The 25,023-nt window shown below is 44.9% G+C and overlaps 1 protein-coding gene across 1 annotated transcript in view; it reads right to left on the bottom strand.

Moving 5' to 3' along the window:
- ATP8A (ATPase phospholipid transporting 8A1) overlaps window positions 1-25,023 on the bottom strand; it is an 817,844-nt gene that overhangs the window by 751,308 nt on the left and 41,513 nt on the right. Inside the window, exon 2 of the mRNA XM_070092196.1 lies at window positions 15,937-16,190. Coding sequence (XP_069948297.1) covers window positions 15,937-16,190 — 254 coding nt within the window. The remainder of the gene's footprint in view (window positions 1-15,936; window positions 16,191-25,023) is intronic.

Genomic DNA, 25,023 nt, shown 5'->3' on the forward strand with positions numbered 1-25,023 from the left:
TATACTGTGTATTGACAGTGTTGTGTCATGTATACTGTGTGTTGACAGTGTTACGTCATGGTACACTGTGTGTTGACAGTGTTGTGTCATGTACACTGTGTGTTGACAGTGTTGTGTCATGTACACTGTGTGTTGACAGTGTTACGTCATGGTACACTGTGTGTTGACAGTGTTGTGTCATGTACACTGTGTGTTGACAGTGTTACGTCATGGTACACTGTGTGTTGACAGTGTTGTGTCATGTACACTGTGTGTTGACAGTGTTGTGTCATGTATACTGTGTGTTGACAGTGTTTCGTCATGGTACACTGTGTGTTGACAGTGCTGTGTCATGTATACTGTGTATTGACAGTGTTGTGTCATGTATACTGTGTGCTGACAGCGTTTCGTCATGGTACACTGAGTGTTGACAGTGTTATGTCATGGTACCCTGTGTGTTGACAGTGTTGTCATGGTACCCCTGTGTGCTGAGTGTTGTGTCATGGTACACTGTGTGTTGACAGTGTTATGTCATGGTACACTGTAAATTGATAGTGTTATGTCACGATACACTGTGTCGAATGTTGTGTCATGACACACTGTGTCGAGTGTTGTGTCATGACACACTGTGTCGAGTGTTGTGTCATGACACACTCTGTCGAGTGTTGTGTCATGACACACTGTGTCGAGTGTTGTGTCATGACACACTCTGTCGAGTGTTGTGTCATGACACACTATGTCGAGTGTTGTGTCATGACACACTCTGTCGAGTGTTGTGTCATGACACACTGTGTCGAGTGTTATGCCATGGTACACTGTGTATTGACACACTATGACAGTGTCATGACACACTCTGTCGAGTGTTGTGTCATGACACACTGTGTCGAGTGTTATGCCATGGTACACTGTGTATTGACAGTGTTGTGTCATGGTACACTGTGCGTTGACAGTGTTGTGTCATGGTACACTGTGTCGAGTGTTGTGTCATGATACATTGTGTGTTGACAGTGTTGTTTCACGGTAGATTGTGTTGACAGCGTAGTGTTATGATACACTGTGTTGAGTGTTATTATGTCACGGTACACTGTGTGTTGACAGTGTTGTGTCATGATACACTGTGTTGTCAGTGTTATGTTATGGTACACTGTGTGTTGAGTGTTATGCCACGGTACACTGTGTGTTGACAGTGTTGTGTCATTTTACACTGTGTTGATAGTGTTGTGTCATGGTACACTGTGTTGACAGTGTTGTGTCATGATACACTGTGTGTTGACAGTGTTGTGTCATGATACACTGTGTGTTGACAGTGTTGTGTCACGATACACTGTGTGTTGACAGTGTTGTGTCATGATACACCGTATGTTGACAGTGTTGTGTCATGATACACTGTGTGTTGACAGTGTTGTGTCATGATACACTGTGTGTTAACAGTATTGTCATGGCAGACTTGACCTCATCTTCACTAATAATGATGATCTGATACAAAATATAACAGTATCAAAGACAATATACTCAGATCACATATGTACAGACATGTATGCGCAGGGCTCCTGACCAGCTTAATGTGATCAGTTATGAGGGTCCCTTCATCAAATTCAACTCCAGTAACAAAAACATACAGTGGTGATCAAATCAACAATATCCTAAATGAAACAAGATAGGAAGATATGCTAAACAACACGGATCCGAACCTTTGCCTAGAAAAAAATAACTATGTGGCTTTTGAGGTATGCTCAAGGCACGTTCCTTTAAGAAAAAAGAAGAGAAGATGTAAACTAGAAAGAGAGAGATGCTCCCTATACAATGATAAAGGAATAACAGGAAAAGATGGCAGATGGATATATAACTTCCTAACAAATAGAACATTAAGAGTAAAGAGACTTTGCGAAAGCCTTTAACAAGTGCGATCATGGTGCAACAACACACAAAATGAACGATAAAAGAATAACACGAAAAGTTGGCAAATGGATATATAACTTGCTGATAAAGAGAACACAAAGAGTAATAGTAAACAGTAAAGTCAGAGGCGGCTACAGTGAGAAGTTCGTGGCCCGGTGGCCTGGTGGCTAAAGCTCCCGCTTCACACACGGAGGGCCCGGGTTCGATTCCCGGCGGGTGGAAACATTCCGACACGTTTCCTTACACCTGTTGTCCTGTTCACCTAGCAGCAAATAGGTACCTGGGTGTTAGTCGACTGGTGTGGGTCGCATCCTGGGGGACAAGATTAAGGACCCCAATGGAAATAAGTTAGACAGTCCTCGATGACGCACTGACTTTCTTGGGTTATCCTGGGTGGCTAGCCCTCCGGGGTTAAAAATCCGAACGAAATCTTATCTTATCTTATCTTCTGTTCCATAAGGTACAGTTCTCGCTCCCATCCTGTTCCTCGTTCTCTTATAAAAAGATAAAAGATGATTAAAGATAATGAAGATTTTATTTCTTTGCAAAGGTTACAATGTGTAATTACAAGTTTGATTTGTTAAGTACAAAGAAAGTCACTATCATGCCGAGGTATTTCAGGCAGACTAATCCAAGTACATAATAACCACTTAAGCCTAGACAAGATAAGAGTGGTTATCTTTTTAATAAATCATTATTTTATCTTAATACTAATGCGAGGTGGTCAAAGATGGAGGTTGATAAGAATAATAATCTTGAAGTTGCACATAACAAATAACAATATTACAAATAATATTATTTTATGAATAAGTAGATGTTTTAATAGACTAAAGGTCGTATAATATTTGGGAGAGTTGCTTCAAACTGATTAAAAAGTTCAGGTTGATTCAAGGAAGGGGAGCACAGCTCTAATACCCTAAATCAAGAGCCCCTCATAGGCATCAAGAAACCTCCCTTAAAGTGTTAATGTAGACAGATCTGTAAGCCACAGCACCGTGTCCTCCTTCGTGGATGACACTCGAATTCACATGACAGTGTCATCCATGGAAGACACTGCAAGACTCCAGGCGGACATCAACTAAATATTTAAATGGGCCACAGAAAACATTATGAACTTCAATAAAGACATTGCTCTGCTATGGAAATTAAAACTGTATCGGAGTACAGAACAAATTCTAACCACACAATACAGCGAAAAACTAATGTGAAGGGCCTAGGAGTGATAATGTTAGAGAATCTCACTTTCAAAGATCACAACAATGAATCTACCACATCTGCTAGAAAAATGATAGAATGGATAATGAGAACCTTCAAGATATAGAGATGTCAAGCCCAAAATGATCCTCTTCAAACTGCTTGTTTTCTCTAGGATGGAATATTGTTGAACATTAACGGCCCCTTTCAAGGTAGGCGATTTTGCAGACCACGAGAATATACAGAGAACTTTCACGGCAGAATCAGAACCCCTGCCGATAGCATGTGGAGTTCCCCAAGGTAGTATTCTGGGTCTCTTATTATTTCTATGTTATGTATGTGACCTGCCTAGCAGGGTCAACTGCAAACTCCTACTGTATGCGGATGACAGTGCTCTGTTAAGTGTCAGGTAAAGACCCACAAGACATAACTAATGTAACAACACTAGAACTGGAGTCCAGCAGCAAATGGTTAGTAAACAACAAATTATCGTTACACTTCGGGAAAACGGAAGCCATACTCTTTGGCACGAAACAAACTGAGAAGGGTAAATAATTTTAATGTCCTGTGTAACGGGGAACCCATCACTTCAGTTTCCTCAGTAAAATATCTGGGAATCACCTACGACCCATGCATGTCAGGAGAACTGATAGGAAACAGTGTAGTAAAGAAAGCGAATGACAAGCTGAAGTTCCTCTACAGACAAGCACAATGTCTACCTACTGAGGCTCGCAGGACCCTATGTCTAGCTCTTATACAATGTCATGGACTACGCTTGCTCTTCATGGTACTCTGCCCTGACATAAAAAAAACTGACACTACAAATCACCCAGAACAAAATGGTAAGATTCATCCTGGACCTGGGACCAAGAGAACATGTAGGCCTGGGTGAATTACAACAACTGGATATGCTGAATGCTGAAGACAGTGAAACAACTGAAGTTAAATCAAGTTCATAAAATTGCTCAGAGTGTTGAGAATATCTTGCTGCTAATTTTGTCAAGGCTGGGAACAAAAGCAAAATGTGTCAGGGTATACCACAAATTCTAACCATACTGTTGAGCGGAAAAGTAATGTGAAGGACCTGGGAGTGATAATGTCAAAGGATCTCACCTTCAGAGACCACAACAATGTATCTACCTCATCCGCCAGGAAAATGATAGGATGGTAATGAGAACCTCCAAAACTAGGGACGCTAAGCCCATGATGATTCTCTTCAAATCACTTGTGCTCTCTTGGCGTGAATACTGTTGTACACTAACGGCCCCTTTCAAGGCTGGCGACATTGCAGACCTGGAGAATGTACATAGAACTTTCACGGCATACATAAGTGCGATAAGACACCTTGATCTGTATTCCCTCAAACGCAGGCGAGAGAGATACATAATAATATACACTTGGAAGGTCCTGGAGGAATTGGTACCAAACCTGCACACGAAAATCACTCCACATGAAAGCAAAAGACTCGACAGGAGATGCAACATTCCCCCGATGAAAAGTAGGGGCGCCACGAGTACACTGAGAGACAACACAATAAGTGTCCGGGGCCCAAGACTTTTCAATTGCCTCCCAGCCTACACAAGGGGGATTACCAATAGACCCCTGGCTGTCTTCAAGAAGGCACTGGACAGGCATCTAAAGTCAGTACCTGACCAACCGAGCTGTGATTCGTACGTCAGCTTGCGTGCGCCCAACAGAAACAGCCTGGTTGATCAGACCCTGATCCACCATGAGGCCTGGTCTCAGACCGGGCCGCGGGGGCGTTGACCCCCGAAACCCTATCCAGGTAAACTCCAGGTAGTACTAGCGGGAGAGAGCACAACTTTGTAGTACCTACAGTCAGTGGCCAGGCTTCAAACACCTTTTATTGTACAGCAATAAAGGAATGGAACAGACTGCCTACACATGTCAAAGTCAGTCATAGCATGAACCAGTTCAAGAAGAAGGCCAAAAGGTACCTAATGAATGTAGCGACAGAAAGGGAGAAGAATGATTTTTTATATTTTTAGCTAACACTCATATAAATGTAACTCTTTACCTTATTCCTAGTATGTCTCCTTTACTATATAATATCTCCTACATTGTATAATAATAAGGTATTAAAAGGACCCCAATGGAAGTTAGTCACTCTGACTTTTTTGGGTTATCCTAGGTTCTCTACACATATGTATGATAATTTATGTATGATAATTTATGTATGATAATTTATGTAACTGTATTTATGTACCTGAATAAACTTACTTAGCACATATAAATATGATAAAGTACATAAATTACTGGCATTCCCTGGAATGCAGGCGAGAAAGTTAAATGATAATGTTCACTTGGAAAATCCTAGAGGGACTAGTCCTAAATCTGCACAAGGAAATCACTCCCTACGAAAGTAAAAGACTCGGGAGGAGATGCAACATCCCCCCGTGAAAACCAGGGGCGCCACGAGCACACCTAGACACACACAGTGTCAGGGGCCCAAGACTGTTCAACTGTCTTCAAGAAGGCGCTGGGCAGGCACCTAAAATCAGTGCATAATCAACCGGGCTGTGGTTAGTACGTCGCTTTATGTACAGCCAGTAGTAAAAGTCTGGTTGATCATGTCCTGATCGACCACGAGGCCTGGTCATAAATCCGGCGGCAGGGTCGTTGACCCCCGAACCCCCCTCCAGGTATACTTCAGGTATACTCCAGGTATAGCACACTGTAGGTTGACACACTTGTTAACAATGTTGTGGCATGATAATTTAGCATATCATTAAAGTAGTTATTTCACCTAGCCTCAGATAGTGTAGACACTGTCACCTAGCTGTTGCAGCCAGCAGCAACAGCCTGGTTGATCAGGCTCTGATCCACCAGGAGGCCTGGTCTCAGACCGGGCCGCGGGGGCGTTGACCCCCGGAACTCTCTCCAGGTAAACTCCAGGTAGCCTCAGATATAGTGTAGACACTGTCACCTAGCCTCAGATATAGTGTAGACACTGTCACCTAGCCTCAGATATAGTGTAGACACTGTCACCTAGCCTCAGATAGTGTAGACACTGTCACCTAGCCTCAGATAGTGTAGACACTGTCACCTAGCCTCAGATATAGTGTAGACACTGTCACCTAGCCTCAGTGTAGACACTGTCACCTAGCCTCAGATATAGTGTAGACACTGTCACCTAGCCTCAGATAGTGTAGACACTGTCACCTAGCCTCAGATAGTGTAGACACTGTCACCTAGCCTCAGATAGTGTAGACACTGTCACCTAGCCTCAGATAGTGTAGACACTGTCACCTAGCCTCAGATAGTGTAGACACTGTCACCTAGCCTCAGATAGTGTAGACACTGTCACCTAGCCTCAGATATAGTGTAGACACTGTCACCTAGCCTCAGATATAGTGTAGACACTGTCACCTAGCCTCAGATATAGTGTAGACACTGTCACCTAGCCTCAGATAGTGTAGACACTGTCACCTAGCCTCAGATAGTGTAGACACTGTCACCTAGCCTCAGATAGTGTAGACACTGTCACCTAGCCTCAGATAGTGTAGACACTGTCACCTAGCCTCAGATAGTGTAGACACTGTCACCTGGCCTCAGATAGTGTAGACACTGTCACCTAGCCTAAGATAGTGTAGACACTGTCACCTAGCCTCAGATATAGTGTAGACACTGTCACCTAGCCTCAGATATAGTGTAGACACTGTCACCTAGCCTCAGATATAGTGTAGACACTGTCACCTAGCCTCAGATAGTGTAGACACTGTCACCTAGCCTCAGATAGTGTAGACACTGTCACCTAGCCTCATATAGTGTAGACACTGTCACCTAGCCTCAGAGTGTGTAGACACTGTCACCTAGCCTCAGATAGTGTAGACACTGTCACCTAGCCTCAGATAGTGTAGACACTGTCACCTAGCCTCAGATAGTGTAGACACTGTCACCTAGCCTCAGATAGTGTAGACACTGTCACCTAGCCTCAGATAGTGTAGACACTGTCACCTGGCCTCAGATAGTGTAGACACTGTCACCTAGCCTAAGATAGTGTAGACACTGTCACCTAGCCTCAGATATAGTGTAGACACTGTCACCTAGCCTCAGATATAGTGTAGACACTGTCACCTAGCCTCAGATATAGTGTAGACACTGTCACCTAGCCTCAGATAGTGTAGACACTGTCACCTAGCCTTAGATAGTGTAGACACTGTCACCTAGCCTCAGATATAGTGTAGACACTGTCACCTAGCCTCAGATAGTGTAGACACTGTCACCTAGCCTCAGATAGTGTAGACACTGTCACCTAGCCTTAGATAGTGTAGACACTGTCACCTGGCCTTAGATAGTGTAGACACTGTCACCTAGCCTTAGATAGTGTAGACACTATCAGTTAGCCTCAGATATAGTGTAGACACTGTCACCTAGCCTCAGATATAGTGTAGACACTGTCACCTAGCCTCAGATATAGTGTAGACACTATCACCTAGCCTCAGATATAGTGTAGACACTGTCACCTAGCCTCAGATATAGTGTAGACACTGTCACCTGGCCTCAGATAGTGTAGACACTGTCACCTAGCCTCAGATATAGTGTAGACACTGTCACCTAGCCTCAGATATAGTGTAGACACTGTCACCTAGCCTCAGATATAGTGTAGATTCCTTAAATCTCGTGTTGAGCTCCTCACATACCTCTTGATCGTTTCTTGTGAGTTCTCCACCTTCTTTCCTCAGCCTTATCACCTGGTCCTTGACTGTTGTCTTCCTCCTAATGTGGCTATACAGCAGTTTCGGGTCAGATTTGACTTTCGATGCTATGTCGTTTTCATACTGTCGCTGGGCCTCCCTCCTTATCTGTGCATACTAGTTTCTGGCTCTTCTACTAATCTCCTTGTTTTCCTGGGTCCTATGCCTCCTGTACCTTTTCCATTCTCGGTTGCACTTAGTTTTTGCCTCCCTACACCTTCGGGTAAACCAAGGACTCGTTTTGGTCTTCCTATTATTTCTGTTTCCCTTGGGAACAAAACTTTCCTCTGCCTCCTTGCACTTTGTTGCCACATATTCCATCATCTCGTTTACTGATTTTCCTACCATTTCTCTGTCCCACTGAATCTCCTGCAGGAAGTTTCTCATACTTGTGTAGTCCCCCCTTTTATAGTTTGGCCTGTCCCCTTCAGTTCCTGTTACCTTCTCCACTTGTAACTCTACTATATAATCAAAACTCAGAACCACGTGATCGCTAGCTCCAAGGGGCCTCTCGTAAGTGATGTCCTCAATGTCTGAACTGCTCAGGGTGAACACAAGATCCAGTCTTGCTGGCTCATCCTCCCCTCTCTCTCTGGTTGTGTCCCTGACATGTTGATGCATGAGGTTTTCAAGTACCACATCCATCATCTTGGCTCTCCATGTTTCGGGACCCCCATGTGGCTCCAGGTTTTCCCAGTCGATCTCCCTGTGGTTGAAATCGCCCATTACCAGTAACTTTGCTCTGCTCGAGTGAGCTCTTCTTGCCACCTCAGCCAGTGTGTCCACCATCACCCTGTTGTTTTCTTCGTACTCCTCTCTTGGCCTCCTGCAGTTCTGTGGTGGGTTATACATCACTCCAATGACTACTTTATGTTCTCCGGACTGAATTGTACCTACAATGTAGTCTCTTTCTCCAATCATGTCCATGCCTTCCATTTCCTCAAATCCCCATCGGTGTTTTATGAGCAGTGCAACCCCTCCTCCCCCTCTACTCCTTCTATCTTTCCTCAGGATCTGATATCCTGTTGGGAAGATTGTGTCTGTTATTGTCTCAGCGAGTTTTGTTTCTGTGACTGCTATGATGTCTGGGGATTTTTCACTGATTCTTTCGTTCCACTCCTCATGTTTATTCGTTATTCCATCCGCGTTTGTGTACCAAACTTTCAGTTTCTTTTCTATCATTGTGGTCATGCAAGAATATTGGGGTTGGGGGAGCGAGAGCCTTGGTGGGGGCCTATATGGGGCTGTGGTGTAGGTGGGGTTTGTAATGATGGGGGTGGGGTCAGAATGCCCATAAGGGACAGCTGTTGGGGTGAGGTTTGTGATATGGGGGTTGGTGGCAGAGGGAACAGTGAGTGGGTTGTAGTATAGGTTGCTCAGTTGCGTTGGGAATGTCGCGGATGGAGTCTTTTGGTGGGAGATTCTGTGGGGTGTGTTTGCCCTTCCTCCTGTGTCTGGGTCCTGCTCATTTTCGTCATTGCCTCTCGTTCCTCCTTGCGTCTCTGTACCCTCTCTTTCAGTGTAGTCCTTTCTTCTTGTGTTCTGTCGCGGTCGAGGTATACTCTCTGGTACCCCTCTTTGTCCCTCAGTCTTGCTTTCTCTTGCAGAATGGTGAAAACGTTGTCAATAAAGGATCACATTATACTGCATGTGTGTTTATATTTCCAAACTTACGTTATTTAGAGCAAGTAATGAGAACAGGGAGTTACAGGCAATTAAACTAGATAATGATAAATAACATTTGTACGCATGCCAATAATATCAGTATTACATAACACTTTCATAAGTTTTGGCTTCACAACTTTTTCGCACCAGTTGGGTGATCAAATGTAACAAGAGTGTTTGGTCACTAGCGTACAGCATACAGGCACAGCTGTTCGATTTGCGCGACTGCGAACTCTCTGTAGATCTAACAAATGCAATATATTCAAAATTGATTCTACGGTGGTGCTGCAGCAAGAAGCAACCCTTGGTGTTGAAGTGCTTGGACGGTGGTGTCGGAAGCAATCGTATTAGTCACTGTTTGTACAGTGACGGGTTTAGCCAGACACACTTTTCGGTGTGTGATGGAATATGCACTGCTGTCTTCTAACATTTCCTATTATATTCCTACAAATATTATGCCGGGGAGCTCGCCCGGCATAATGCCGTGATGAGCACTGTAGATGGCAAGAGATTTTTAAGTGGATGCTGTACCTTGTGCAAAACAAAAAAAAAGTAGTCGGCCGAGTGAATATTAAAGTTTTTGGTACAGTATTTTTACATAAATGCAATTTTATGCTTTTACTTGTCTAGTTTATATATTTTATATTGTTTTCACTAACTTTTATTTTTTAAAACAGTTTTGCTTCTCCTGAGTCAGGTATACGAGGTACATGGTATTGTATCAATACAGTGTTTGTATAAGTGCATGGTATCGTGTATTAGTGCATAGTATCATGTATCAGTGCATGGTATCATGTATCAGTGCTTGGTATCGTGTATCAATGCATGGTGCTGTGTATACTATTTATTGTATTACTAATTTACTGGAGTCAAACATGGCTACCGCTCCTGTAGAGATGATAATATCATAAAGACCAGCCATCTCAGACTCAATACATATTATAAATACATAACACATCATGTTTCGCATGTCATAACATTCCAGTGGACTTTCCTGCTCTTGCCCAAAATTCTTCTGTTTCTGGATCTTTATTCTCCTTTTGAGTGTGTACTAGTACTGAGAGCTGATGACGGCGGTTTATGGTAAAGATTAAGATACAGTCAGGCCTGTGTTTTGCAGTGCTTCACTTTACGGCACTTTGCTAATGCAGCAGTTTTCCATTATACCCATCCTTCATTATTCAGACTTCCTACAATATTCACCACTCACTGTAAACTAAGGACAAAATGTTTTAAGGTAAGTGTAATGTATGTAAAAATATAATAAAATATCTTTATTTCTACAAATACATGTGGACGCCTGCTGATGAAGACCAAGTGACGCCTGCTGATGAAGTCGAGAAGCAAGAAGACACTCCCCTCCGGGGAGTCGCCGCAAGAAAGATGATGATGTTACCCTCCAGCCGGAGGGCCCAAGAAAGAAGACAGAAGAAAGAAGATGACGACACCCCCAACCGGGGGCCACAGCCGGGTCACCATATGGAGAAGACCCGGGCCGGAAGTACCGGCAAACCTCTAATGAATGAATGAATACAAATACATGTACAAGGTATGCAGGCCTTGTTGACATCAATGATATACTACTATATAGAAAACCGCTTGTTATGTAGAGCATTTCGGGCAAATTAGATCAGTTTTGTCCCAGGATGCGACCCACACCAGTCCACTAATACCCAGGTACCCATTTTATACTAATAGGTGAACATGGACAGCAAGTGTCTTAAGGAAACACGTCCTAATGGTTTCCAGCCGTACCGGGGATTCGATCTGCGGACCTCAGTGTGTGAGATGAGTGCACTAGCGATCAAGTTATAGGACACCGTAAATGTACCTATGATAGTGTAAACATGCCATCAGGCTTTTATATACACTTGAACGTGAAAAAAAGGCTATATTTCACTTTACAGCGATTTCCAGTGTACAGTGGTAGCATGGAATCTAAGCTGCTGTATAAGCGGGGCCCTCCTGTAATACACCTCATTCTCTCTGTTCATATTTTCCCTGTACCAAGAGTTGACGCTGTCTGAAACACCTTGTATAACAATGGGACTTTCTACAGTAAAATAAATCAATCACCTCAACTGGATAATGTACTGTACTCCACTTTATAAAGTTTGTGTTTGTTTGTCTTTGTTTATTATAACGACTATGTTTTGGTGCTGTAACCTCTGAACCCTAGGTTCGACCCCAGGCTCAACCCCAGGCTCGACCCCAGGCTCGACCCCAGGCTCGACCCCAGGCTCGACCCCAGGCTCGACCCCAGGCTCAACCCAAGGCTCGACCCCAGGCTCGACCCCAGGCTCAACCCAAGGCTCAACCCCAGGCTCAACCCCAGGCTCGACCCCAGGCTCGACCCTAGGCTCAACCCAAGGCTCAACCCCAGGCTCAACCCCAGGCTCGACCCCAGGCTCAACCCAAGGCTCAACCCCAGGCTCGACCCCAGGCTCGACCTCAGGCTCAACCCCCAGGCTCAACCCCCAGGCTCAACCCCAGGCTCGACCCCAGACTCAACCCCAGGCTCGACCTTAGGCTCAACCCCAGGCTCAACCCCATTCTCAACCCCAGGCTCAACCCTAGGCTCAACCCCAGGCTCGACCCCAGTCTCAACCCCAGGCTCAACCCCAGGCTCAACCCCAGGCTTAACCCCAGGCTCAACTTGGGTTATACAATACAATACTTTATTTAGACATGACACATAGTTGCACAAGGAATTATAGTTGGGTGTAACATGCCAAAAGCACCTTGTATGCAGAGCATTATGGGCAGACTTAAAATTAACTTAAGATTAACTAAGCAATGATATATTCAGTGGTAAAAATTACAGTAAACAAAATACAACGTGAAGTACAAATGAGTATTTTAAACAATGAAATTTGAACCTTTCAATTAAGAGGCATTATAATTGTACAAATTTGTAGCATAACAATGTATAATATAACAAAATGATCAATATACTATTTGTAGTGCAGAAACAGGTCATATGGTCATTAGATAAGTTACTGAGCATTCAAGAGAATGGATTATTCTATTAGGTAATGTAATTAAGAAAACATAGTTTGATATGGTCACAGGTAACACTTTTACGAAATACAGTTATTAATATTTATTTAGTTGTGGGTGAGTAAGTGGTTTTTAAGAAGAGTCTTGAATTGATAGACAGTGTTTCTTTTGTATTTACAGGTAATGAATTCCAGATTTTTGGGCCTTTTATGTGCACTGAGTTTTTACAAAGTGTGAGATAGACACGAGGAACATCAAAGAGTGATCTGTGCCTTGTGTTATGGTCACGTGTTCTGTTGAGGTTGGTAAGGAGAAGTTTGAGGGGAGGGTTTATATCTGAGCTTATTGTTCTATGTATATAGTAGGCACAGTAATAAGTATGGATATTTTGTACTGTGAGTAAGTTTAGACTTTTGAATATTGGTGAAGTATGCTGCCTGGAGTGGGAATTTGTTATCATTCTGACTGCAGTCTTTTGTTGGGTAATTAATGGTCTGAGATGATTTATTGTTGAGCCCCATGCACAGATGCCATAGGTGAAATAAGGGTAAATGAGCGAGTGATATAGGGCCAGGAGAGCTGATTGTGGAACATAGTACCGTATCTACGATAGTATGCCTACGGTTTTGGAGATTTTCTTGTTAATTTGTTGCACATATGTTTGAAATTTGAGTCTATTGTCAAGGTGGATTCCTAAGAATTTTCCCTCTGAGTTTTGTGATAGGTGATCCGTTTATCATTATGTTAAGAGGAACATCTGTAGTTCTGTTCCCAAACTGAATGAAGTAGGTTTTGTCAATATTGAGAGTAAGTTTGTTATTCATCATCCAGGTAGATATTTTCTGTAATTCGGTATTTACAGTATTAGCTAGTATGACTGGGCTTGGGTGAGAGAAGACGTATGTAGTGTCATCTGCAAATAGTGTGGGTTTGAGTAGTTGCGATGCATTTGGTAGGTCGTTTATGTAAATGAGAAAGAGAAGAGGGCCAAGGACACTTCCCTGTGGGACACCAACAGTAATTGGCTGTGTGGAAGAGTTTACTCCATTTGTGTACACATATTGGCTTCTGTTGCTGAGTTATGACTTTAGGTAGTTGAGGGAGTGCCCTCTTATACCATAGTGTGATAATTTTATGTGCAACAAATCATGGTCAACTGTATCAAAAGCTTTACGTAAATCAATGAAGATCCCCAATGTGACTTCTTTTTTCTCGAGTGTAGTGTAAATCTGTTCTAGCATGTGTATAATAGCATCATTCGTATTTTTATTAGGCCTGAACCCAAACTGACAGGGGTTGAGTATGTTGTGGGAGAAGAGGTAGGAATAAATTCGCTTATGAATTAGTTTTTCAAAGATTTTAAAGAGAATGGGTAAGTTAGATATTGGCCTACAGTTATTCAAGTCTGCTTGATCTCCACCTTTATGTATCGGGGTGACCCTCGCTATTTTGAGAACTGTGGGGAAGGTAGAGGATTCGATGGATTTGTTAAAGAGCGTTGCAATGATTGGTGACAGCACTTCGGAAGCTTTTTTGTATATAAAGGGTGGGAAGGCATTTAAATCTCCTGACTTGTTCTTTAGTGTGTTGATAATAAGTGAGACTTCTGTTGGGTTAGTCGGAGCTAGGAACAGTGTGTTCGGGAACCATACCCCCGGCCGGGATTGAACCCGCGGTCATAGAGTCTCAAAACTCCAGCCCGTCGCGTTAGCCACTAGACCAGCTAGCCACAATAAGATTCATCCAACTAGGTATATTTCTACACCATAGGAAAGTTAGCACAGGCACCTCTGTGACCACAAATGCAAGTTTTTACAGACGAATCTCCAGCTAGCATGGCCGTGACGAACTCTAGCTCAAGTCCCTTCACTGCCGTCAACATGACTCAAGAAATCGTAATGACACGATTGCAAATAAACCATACCCCCGGCCGGGATTGAACCCGCGGTCATAGAGTCTCAAAACTCCAGCCCGTCGCGTTAGCCACTAGACCAGCTAGCCACAATAAGATTCATCCAACTAGGTATATTTCTACACCATAGGAAAGTTAGCACAGGCACCTCTGTGACCACAAATGCAAGTTTTTACAGACGAATCTCCAGCTAGCGTGGCCGTGACGAACTCTAGCTCAAGTCCCTTCACTGCCGTCAACATGACTCAAGAAATCGTAATGACACGATTGCAAATAAACCATACCCCCGGCCGGGATTGAACCCGCGGTCATAGAGTCTCAAAACTCCAGCCCGTCGCGTTAGCCACTAGACCAGCTAGCCACAATAAGATTCATCCAACTAGGTATATTTCTACACCATAGGAAAGTTAGCACAGGCACCTCTGTGACCACAAATGCAAGTTTTTACAGACGAATCTCCAGCTAGCGTGGCCGTGACGAACTCTAGCTCAAGTCCCTTCACTGCCGTCAACATGACTCAAGAAATCGTAATGACACGATTGCAAATAAACCATACCGTCATGTTGACGGCAGTGAAGGGACTTGAGCTAGAGTTCGTCACGGCCATGCTAGCTGGAGATTCGTCTGTAAAAACTTGCATTTGTGGTCACAGAGGTGCCTGTGCTAACTTTCCTATGGTGTAGAAATATACCTAGTTGGATGAATCTTATTGTGGCTAGCTGGTCTAGTGGCTAACGCGACGGGCTGGAGTTTTGAGACTATGACCGCGGGTTCAATCCCGGCCGGGGGTATGGTTTATTTGCAATCGTGTCATTACGATTTCTTGAGTCGTGTTCGGGAAGTTGCCAGTGAGGTAGTCATTGGGTAGGGTATTTGAGCTTGGGATTTTTTTCGCCAGGTTTTTTCCTATGGTGAAGAAAACATTGAGTCTGTTCTTTCAGTCGGTGGGAGTTGGGGTTCATCTGGTTTGGTTAGTTTGATTGTTCTGTTTCCTGGTATCTTCTTTGTTCCAAGAATTTCTGATAGGGTTTTCCTTTTAAGTTGGATAATCTGTTCTCATAATACAATTTTTTTGCCCTTCTTATCAAGCTGGTTAGGATTGACAAGTAACGTTTTGTTTGGTCTCTGGTTATGTGACCCATTCTGTACTGTTTTTCATATAAGTGCTTTGTATTTATGGATTTGAGGATGGTGGGTGTTAGCCAGGGACTGTTCAGTCTCTTAGCTTTGATCTGTTTAGTTTTTTAGAGCAATGCTTGTTATAGAGGGCGTTAACTGCATCCTGAAAGCTGAAGTACAACGTGAGGAGAAAACTGAAGCGTTTAAGTCACGAAATCTACAGTAAAAAGAATATTAAATGAAAATAAGAGAATGAGAAAAAATAACAAGATGGACAGATGTATTATCAACTTTATAGAAATTGTCGAAAAAAATGTATTACTATAAATTACTGAAGACGGAGCACAGTTAAGCATAAGTCCCTTTTAGCAGAGAAATAAAGATCGTGACATCATGGCAAGCAATAGCAATAAAGTGGTAATGAGAGGAACAAAACTGTAAGGATCTCACCTGGTTACAATAAGCACCGTTGTTGTTGGCGAAGGTTGTGGTAGTGATGTCGGCAGCGCCCTCTGTGCTCGGTACTCCATTGTTGGTGGCAGTGGTGGTGGTGATGATGTTGGTGGGGAAGGATGTGGTGAAGGAGGTGGTGAAGGTGGTGGTGAAGGTGGTGGTGGTGGAGGTAGGGAAGAGGGAGAGGCTCCAGACACCACCTCGTCGTCGTTCTTCTAACCTTTCTTGAGCACTCTGCCAGCCTCGCCTCACTGTCACACAACAACACAGTTACTTGTCAATAAAAAGTTTACAAAACCCACAGGTTCATAAATGAGACAATTGTGCAATATTAGCGTGTCTTAATTCTGAAAACATTTCGCCACGTAGTCGCTTCTTCAGTCCAGTTCAGAGGAAGGTGATAAACGAGGAGTAGTTTGAGGTAATCAGTCCCTCAGCCTGAAGTCGATGTGTTCAGTCCATCAAGATTGATGTATTCAGTCACATCCACTCCAGGCTGAGGGACTGATTACTTCAAACTACTCCTTATCTTCCACCTTCCTCTGCATTGGACTGAAGAAGCCACTGCGTGGCAAAACGTTTCCAGAATAAAGGTTCCCAAATGTTGCACAAGTGTCTCATTTATCAACACTAGTAGTTACCAACTAACACTGCTCCATCTCATTTATCAACACTAGTAGTTACCATCTAACACTGCTCCCTCACCACATACTAACACTGCTCCCTCACCACATACTAACACATCCTGGCACTCATCTAACACTGCTCCCTCACCACATACTAACACTGCTCCCTCACCACATACTAACACTGCTCCCTCACCACATACTAACACATCCTGGCACTCATCTAACACTGCTCCCTCGCCACATACTAACACTGCTCCCTCACCACATACTAACACATCCTGGCACTCATCTAACACTGCTCCCTCACCACATACTAACACTGCTCCCTCACCACATACTAACACATCCTGGCACTCATCTAACACTGCTCCCTCACCACATACTAACACTGCTCCCTCACCACATACTAACACTGCTCCCTCTCCACATACTAACACTGCTCCCTCTACACATACTAGCACTGCTCCCTCTCCACATACTAACACTGCTCCCTCACCACATACTAACACTGCTCCCTCTCCACATACTAACACTGCTCCCTCTACACATACTAACACTGCTCCCTCTCCACATACTAACACTGCTCCCTCACCACATACTAACACTGCTCCCTCACCACATACTAACACTGCTCGCTCTCCACATACTAACACTGCTCCCTCTACACATACTAACACTGCTCCCTCACCACATACTAACACTGCTCGCTCTCCACATACTAACACTGCTCCCTCTCCACATACTAACACTGCTCCCTCACCACATACTAACACTGCTCCCTCACCACATACTAACACTGCTCCCTCACCACATACTAACACAGCTCCCTCACTGCTCCCTCACCACATACTAACACTGCTCCCTCACCACATACTAACACTGCTCCCTCTCCACATACTAACACTGCTCCCTCACCACATACTAACACTGCTCCCTCACCACATACTAACACTGCTCCCTCACCACATACTAACACTGCTCCCTCACCACATACTAACACTGCTCCCTCACCACATACTAACACTGCTCCCTCACCACATACTAACACTGCTCCCTCACCACATACTAACACTGCTCCCTCACCACATACTAACACTGCTCCCTCACCACATACTAACACTGCTCTCTCACCACATACTAACACTGCTCCCTCTCCACATACTAACACTGCTCCCTCACCACATACTAACACTGCTCCCTCACCACATACTAACAACATACTAACACTGCTCCCTCTCCACATACTAACACTGCTCCCTCACCACATACTAACACTCATCTAACACTGCTCCCTCACCACATACTAACACTGCTCCCTCACCACATACTAACACTGCTCCCTCTCCACATACTAACCTGCTCCCCACATACTAACACTGCTCCCTCACCACATACTAACACTGCTCCCTCACCACATACTAACACTGCTCCCTCACCACATACTAACACTGCTCCCTCTCCACATACTAACACTGCTACTAACACTGCTCCCTCACCACATACTAACACATCCATCATCTAACACTGCTCCCTCACCACATACTAACACTGCTCCCTCACCACATACTAACACATCCTGGCATTCATCTAACCCTCACCACATACTAACACATCCTGGCACTCATCTAACACTGCTCCCTCTCCACATACTAACACTGCTCACCACATACTAACACTGCTCCCTCACCACATACTAACACTGCTCCCTCACCACATACTAACACTGCTCCCTCACCACATACTAACACTGCTCCCTCACCACATACTAACACTGCTCCCTCACCACATACTAACACATCCTGGCACTCATCTAACACTGCTCCCTCACCACATACTAACACTGCTCCCTCACCACATACTAACACATCCTGGCACTCATCTAACACTGCTCCCTCACCACATACTAACACTGCTCCCTCACCACATACTAACACATCCTGGCACTCATCTAACACTGCTCCCTCACCACATACTAACACTGCTCCCTCACCACATACTAACACATCCTGGCACTCCTAACACTGCTCCCTCGCCACATACTAACACTGCTCCCTCACCCTACTAACACATCCTGGCACTACTAACACTGCTCCCTCACCACATACTAACACTGCTCCCTCACCACATACTAACCACATACTAACACTGCTCCCTCACCACATACTAACACTGCTCCCTCACCACATACTACACACTGCACTCATCTAACACTGCTCCCTCACCACATACTAACACCTCACCACATACTAACACTGCTCCCTGACCACATTCTAACACTGCTCCCTCTCCACATACTAACACTGCTCCCTCACCACATACTAACACTGCTCCCTCACCACATACTAACACTGCTCCCTCACCACTCATAACCACATACTAACACTGCTCCCTCGCCACATACTAACACTGCTCCCTCACCACATACTAACACATCCTGGCACTCATCTAACACTGCTCCCTCACCACATACTAACACTGCTCCCTCGCCACATACTAACACATCCTGGCACTCATCTAACACTGCTCCCTCACCACATACTAACACTGCTCCCTCACCACATACTAACACTGCTCCCTCTCCACATACTAACACTGCTCCCTCACCACATACTAACACTGCTCCCTCACCACATACTAACACTGCTCCCTCACCACATACTAACACTGCTCCCTCTCCACATACTAACACTGCTCCCTCTCCACATACTAACACTGCTCCCTCACCACGTACTAACACTGCTCCCTCTCCACATACTAACACTGCTCCCTCTCCACATACTAACACTGCTCCCTCTCCACATACTAACACTGCTCCCTCACCAAATACTAACACTGCTCCCTCACCACATACTAACACTGCTCCCTCACCACATACTAACACTGCTCCCTCTCCACATACTAACACTGCTCCCTCTCCACATACTAACACTGCTCCCTCACCACATACTAACACATCCTGGCACTCATCTAACGCTGCTCCCTCACCACATACTAACACTGCTCCCTCACCACATACTAACACATCCTTGCACTCATCTAACGCTGCTCCCTCACCAAATACTAACACTGCTCCCTCACCACATACTAACACTGCTCCCTCACCACATACTAACACATCCTGGCACTCATCTAACGCTGCTCCCTCACCACATACTAACACTGCTCCCTCACCACATACTAACACTGCTCCCTCTCCACATACTAACACTGCTCCCTCACCACATACTAACACTGCTCCCTCACCACATACTAACACTGCTCTCTCACCACATACTAACACTGCTCCCTCTCCACATACTAACACTGCTCCCTCACCACATACTAACACATCCTGGCACTCATCTAACGCTGCTTCCTCACCACATACTAACACTGCTCCCTCACCAAATACTAACACTGCTCCCTCACCACATACTAACACATCCTGGCACTCATCTAACGCTGCTTCCTCACCACATACTAACACTGCTCCCTCTCCACATACTAACACTGCTCCCTCTCCACATACTAACACTGCTCCCTCTCCACATACTAACACTGCTCCCTCACCACATACTAACACTGCTCCCTCACCACATACTAACACATCCTGGCACTCATCTAACACTGCTCCCTCACCACATACTAACACTGCTCCCTCACCACATACTAACACATCCTGGCATTCATCTAACACTGCTCCCTCACCACATACTAACACTGCTCCCTCACCACATACTAACACATCCTGGCACTCATCTAACACTGCTCCCTCACCACATACTAACACATCCTGGCACTCATCTAACACTGCTCCCTCTCCACATACTAACACTGCTCCCTCTCCACATACTAACACTGCTCCCTCACCAAATACTAACACTGCTCCCTCACCAAATACTAACACTGCTCCCTCACCACATACTAACACTGCTCCCTCACCACATACTAACACTGCTCCCTCACCACATACTAACACTGCTCCCTCACCACATACTAGCACATCCTGGCACTCATCTAACACTGCTCCCTCACCACATACTAACACTGCTCCCTCACCACATACTAACACATCCTGGCATTCATCTAACACTGCTCCCTCACCACATACTAACACATCCTGGCACTCATCTAACACTGCTCCCTCACCACATACTAACACATCCTGGCACTCATCTAACACTGCTCCCTCTCCACATACTAACACTGCTCCCTCACCAAATACTAACACTGCTCCCTCACCACATACTAACACTGCTCCCTCACCACATACTAACACTGCTCCCTCACCACATACTAACACTGCTCCCTCACCACATACTAACACTGCTCCCTCACCAAATACTAACACTGCTCCCTCACCACATACTAACACATCCTGGCACTCATCTAACACTGCTCCCTCTCCACATACTAACACTGCTCCCTCACCAAATACTAACACTGCTCCCTCACCACATACTAACACTGCTCCCTCACCACATACTAACACTGCTCCCTCACCACATACTAACACTGCTCCCTCACCACATACTAACACTGCTCCCTCACCAAATACTAACACTGCTCCCTCACCACATACTAACACTGCTCCCTCACCAAATACTAACACTGCTCCCTCTCCACATACTAACACTGCTCCCTCACCACATACTAACACTGCTCCCTCACCACATACTAACACTGCTCCCTCACCACATACTAACACATCCTGGCACTCATCTAACACTGCTCCCTCTCCACATACTAACACTGCTCCCTCACCACATACTAACACTGCTCCCTCACCACATACTAACACATCCTGGCATTCATCTAACACTGCTCCCTCACCACATACTAACACTGCTCCCTCACCACATACTAACACTGCTCCCTCACCACATACTAACACTGCTCCCTCACCACATACTAACACTGCTCCCTCACCACATACTAACACATCCTGGCACTCATCTAACACTGCTCCCTCACCACATACTAACACTGCTCCCTCACCACATACTAACACATCCTGGCATTCATCTAACACTGCTCCCTCACCACATACTAACACTGCTCCCTCACCACATACTAACACTGCTCCCTCACCACATACTAACACTGCTCCTTCACCACATACTAACACTGCTCCCTCACCACATACTAACACTGCTCCCTCACCACATACTAACACTGCTCCCTCTCCACATACTAACACTGCTCCCTCTCCACATACTAACACTGCTCCCTCACCACATACTAACACTGCTCCCTCACCACATACTAACACTGCTCCCTCACCACATACTAACACTGCTCCCTCACCACATACTAACGCTGCTTCCTCACCACATACTAACACTGCTCCCTCTCCACATACTAACACTGCTCCCTCACCACATACTAACACTGCTCCCTCACCACATACTAACACTGCTCCCTCACCACATACTAACACTGCTCCCTCACCACATACTAGCACATCCTGGCACTCTACCTCAGTCTACTAAAAAGGGTGTCAATGTAAAGCCAAAATAAATAATATTCACCTTACTAATTCAGTTATATTTTTGAACTTCTAATTTCTAAAATACTATTTTTTTTTTAATTTTCTCACCAGTTGGGGCATCTAGACTAGGAATCTGCATAATGCCACCTTTTTAATGATGAGAAATAGTTTTAGAACGATTGTAGGATTCCCAGTATGAGTAAAATTAAACACACTAACAGTATCTCTATTTCACTGGTTGTTCATACGAGATCCTTAACCGCATTAACGATCACAATTAAAAATGCACTACACATAAACTATTTGTAACTTATATACAAAGTAACCATTGGAATAATGAGATGCAGAAAAACACTTGTCATGTTTCCTGACGAATCTCACTTAATCTAACCTAATGATGCCTGCAGCTGCATGACTCATTGGTGACTTATCAATGCATATGAACATCGAGGTGTGTACTCACCTATTTACTCACCCATTTGTGGTTGCAGGGGTCGAGTCACAGCTCCTGGCCCCGCCTCTTCACTGATTGCTACTGGATCCTCTCTCTCCTTTCTCCATGAGCTTTATCAAACCTCGTCTTAAATCTATGTATGGTTCCCGCCTCCACTACGTCACTTTCTAGGCTATTCCACTGCCTGACAACTCGGAAGAAATACTTCCTAACATCCCTTTGACTCATAGGAGTCTTCAACTTCCAACTGTGACCTCTTGTTTCTGTGTCCCATCTCTGGAACATCCTGTCTTTGTCCACTTTGTCAATTCCTCGCAGTATTTTATATGTCGTTATCATGTCTCCCCCTGACCCTCCTGTCCTCCAGTGTCGTCAGGCCGATTTCCCTTAACCTTTCTTCGTAGGACAATCCCCTTAGCTCTAGGACTAGTCTAGTTGCAAACCTTTGCACTTTCTCTAATGTCCTGACGTGTACTCACCTATTTGTACTCATTTATTCGTGTGTGTGTGTGTGTGTGTGTGTGTGTGTGTGTGTGTGTGTGTGTGTGTGTGTGTGTGTGTGTGTGTGTGTGTGTGTGTGTGTGTGTGTGTGTATATGTGTGTGTGTATGTGTGTATGTGTGTGTGTGTGTGTGTGTGTGTGTGTGTGTGTGTGTGTGTGTGTGTGTGTGTGTGTGTGTGTGTATGTGTAAGTGTATATGTGTGTAAGTGTATATGTGTATATGTGTGTGTGTATGTGTGTATGTGTATATGTATATGTGTATGTGTATATGTGTATGTGTGTATGTATGTGTGTATGTGTGTGTGTGTATGTACTCACCTAGTTGTACTCACCTAGTTGAGGTTGCAGGGGTCGAGTCCAAGCTCCTGGCCCCGCCTCTTCACTGGTCGCCACTAGGTCACTCTCCCTTTATCATACCTCTGCTTAAAGCTATGTATGGATCCTGCCTCCACTACATCTCTTCCCAAACTATTCCACTTCCTGACTACTCTGTGGCTGAAGAAATACTTCCTAACATCCTTGTGATTCATCTGTGTCTTCAGCTTCCAGCTGTGTCCCCTTGTTGCTGTGTCCAGTCTCTGGAACATCCTGTCTTTGTCCATCTTGTCAATTCCTCTCAGTATTTTGTAAGTCGTTATCATGTCCCCCCTATCTCTCCTGTCCTCCAGTGTCGTCAGGTTGATTTGACTTAACCTCTCCTCGTAGGACATACCTCTTAGCTCTGGGACTAGTCTTGTGGCAAACCTTTGCACTTTCTCTAGTTTCTTTACATGCTTGGCTAGGTGTGGGTTCCAAACTGGTGCTGCATACTCCAATATGGGCCTAACGTACACGGTGTACAGGGTCCTGAACGACTCCTTATTAAGATGTCGGAATGCTGTTCTGAGGTTTGCCAGGCGCCCATATGCTGCAGCAGTTATTTGGTTGATGTGCGCTCCAGGAGATGTGCCTGGTGTTATACTCATCCCAAGATCTTTTTCCTTGAGTGAGGTTTGTAATCTCTGGCCCCCTAGATTGTACTCCGTCTGCGGTCTTCTTTGCCCTTCCCCAATCTTCATGACTTTGCACTTGGTGGGATTGAACTCCAGGAGCCAATTGCTGGACCAGGTCTGCAGCCTGTCCAGATCCCTTTGTAGTTCTGCCTGGTCTTCGATCGAATGAATTCTTCTCATCAACTTCACGTCATCTGCAAACAGGGACACCTCAGAGTTTATTCCTTCTGTCATGTCGTTCACAAATACCACAAGCAGCACTGGTCCTAGGACTGACCCCTGTGGGTCCCCGCTGGTCACAGGTGCCCACTCTGACACCTCGCCACGTACCATTACTCGCTGCTGTCTTCCTGACAAATATTCCCTGATCCACTGTAGTGCCTTCCCTGTTATCCCTGCTTGGTCCTCCAGTTTTTGCACTAATCTCTTGTGTGGTACTGTGTCAAACGCCTTCTTACAGTCCAAGAAAATGCAATCCACCCACCCCTCTCTCTCTTGTCTTACTGCTGTCACCTTGTCATAGAACTCCAGTAGGTTTGTGACACAGGATTTTCCGTCCCTGAAACCATGTTGGGTGCTGTTGATGAGATCATTCCTTTGTAGGTGTTCCACCACTCTTCTCCTGACAGTCTTCTCCATGACTTTGCATACTATACATGTCAGTGACACTGGTCTGTAGTTTAGTGCTTCATGTCTGTCTCCTTTTTTAAAGATTGGGACTACATTTGCTGTCTTCCATGCCTCAGGCAATCTCCCTGTTTCGATAGATGTATTGAATATTGTTGTTAGGGGTACACATAGCGCCTCTGCTCCTTCTCCCAGGACCCATGGAGAGATGTTATCTGGCCCCATTGCCTTTGAGGTATCTAGCTCACTCAGAAGCCTCTTCACTTCTTCCTCGGTTGTGTGTACCGTGTCCAGCACCTGGTGATGTGCCACACCTCTCCGTCCCTCAGGAGCCCCTTCTGTCTCCTCTGTGAACACTTCTTTGAATCTCTTGTTGAGTTCCTCACATACTTCACAGTCATTTCTTGTTGT

This window comes from Cherax quadricarinatus, chromosome 38 (genome assembly GCF_038502225.1).
Source record: "Cherax quadricarinatus isolate ZL_2023a chromosome 38, ASM3850222v1, whole genome shotgun sequence".
Classification (NCBI taxonomy): domain Eukaryota; kingdom Metazoa; phylum Arthropoda; class Malacostraca; order Decapoda; family Parastacidae; genus Cherax; species Cherax quadricarinatus.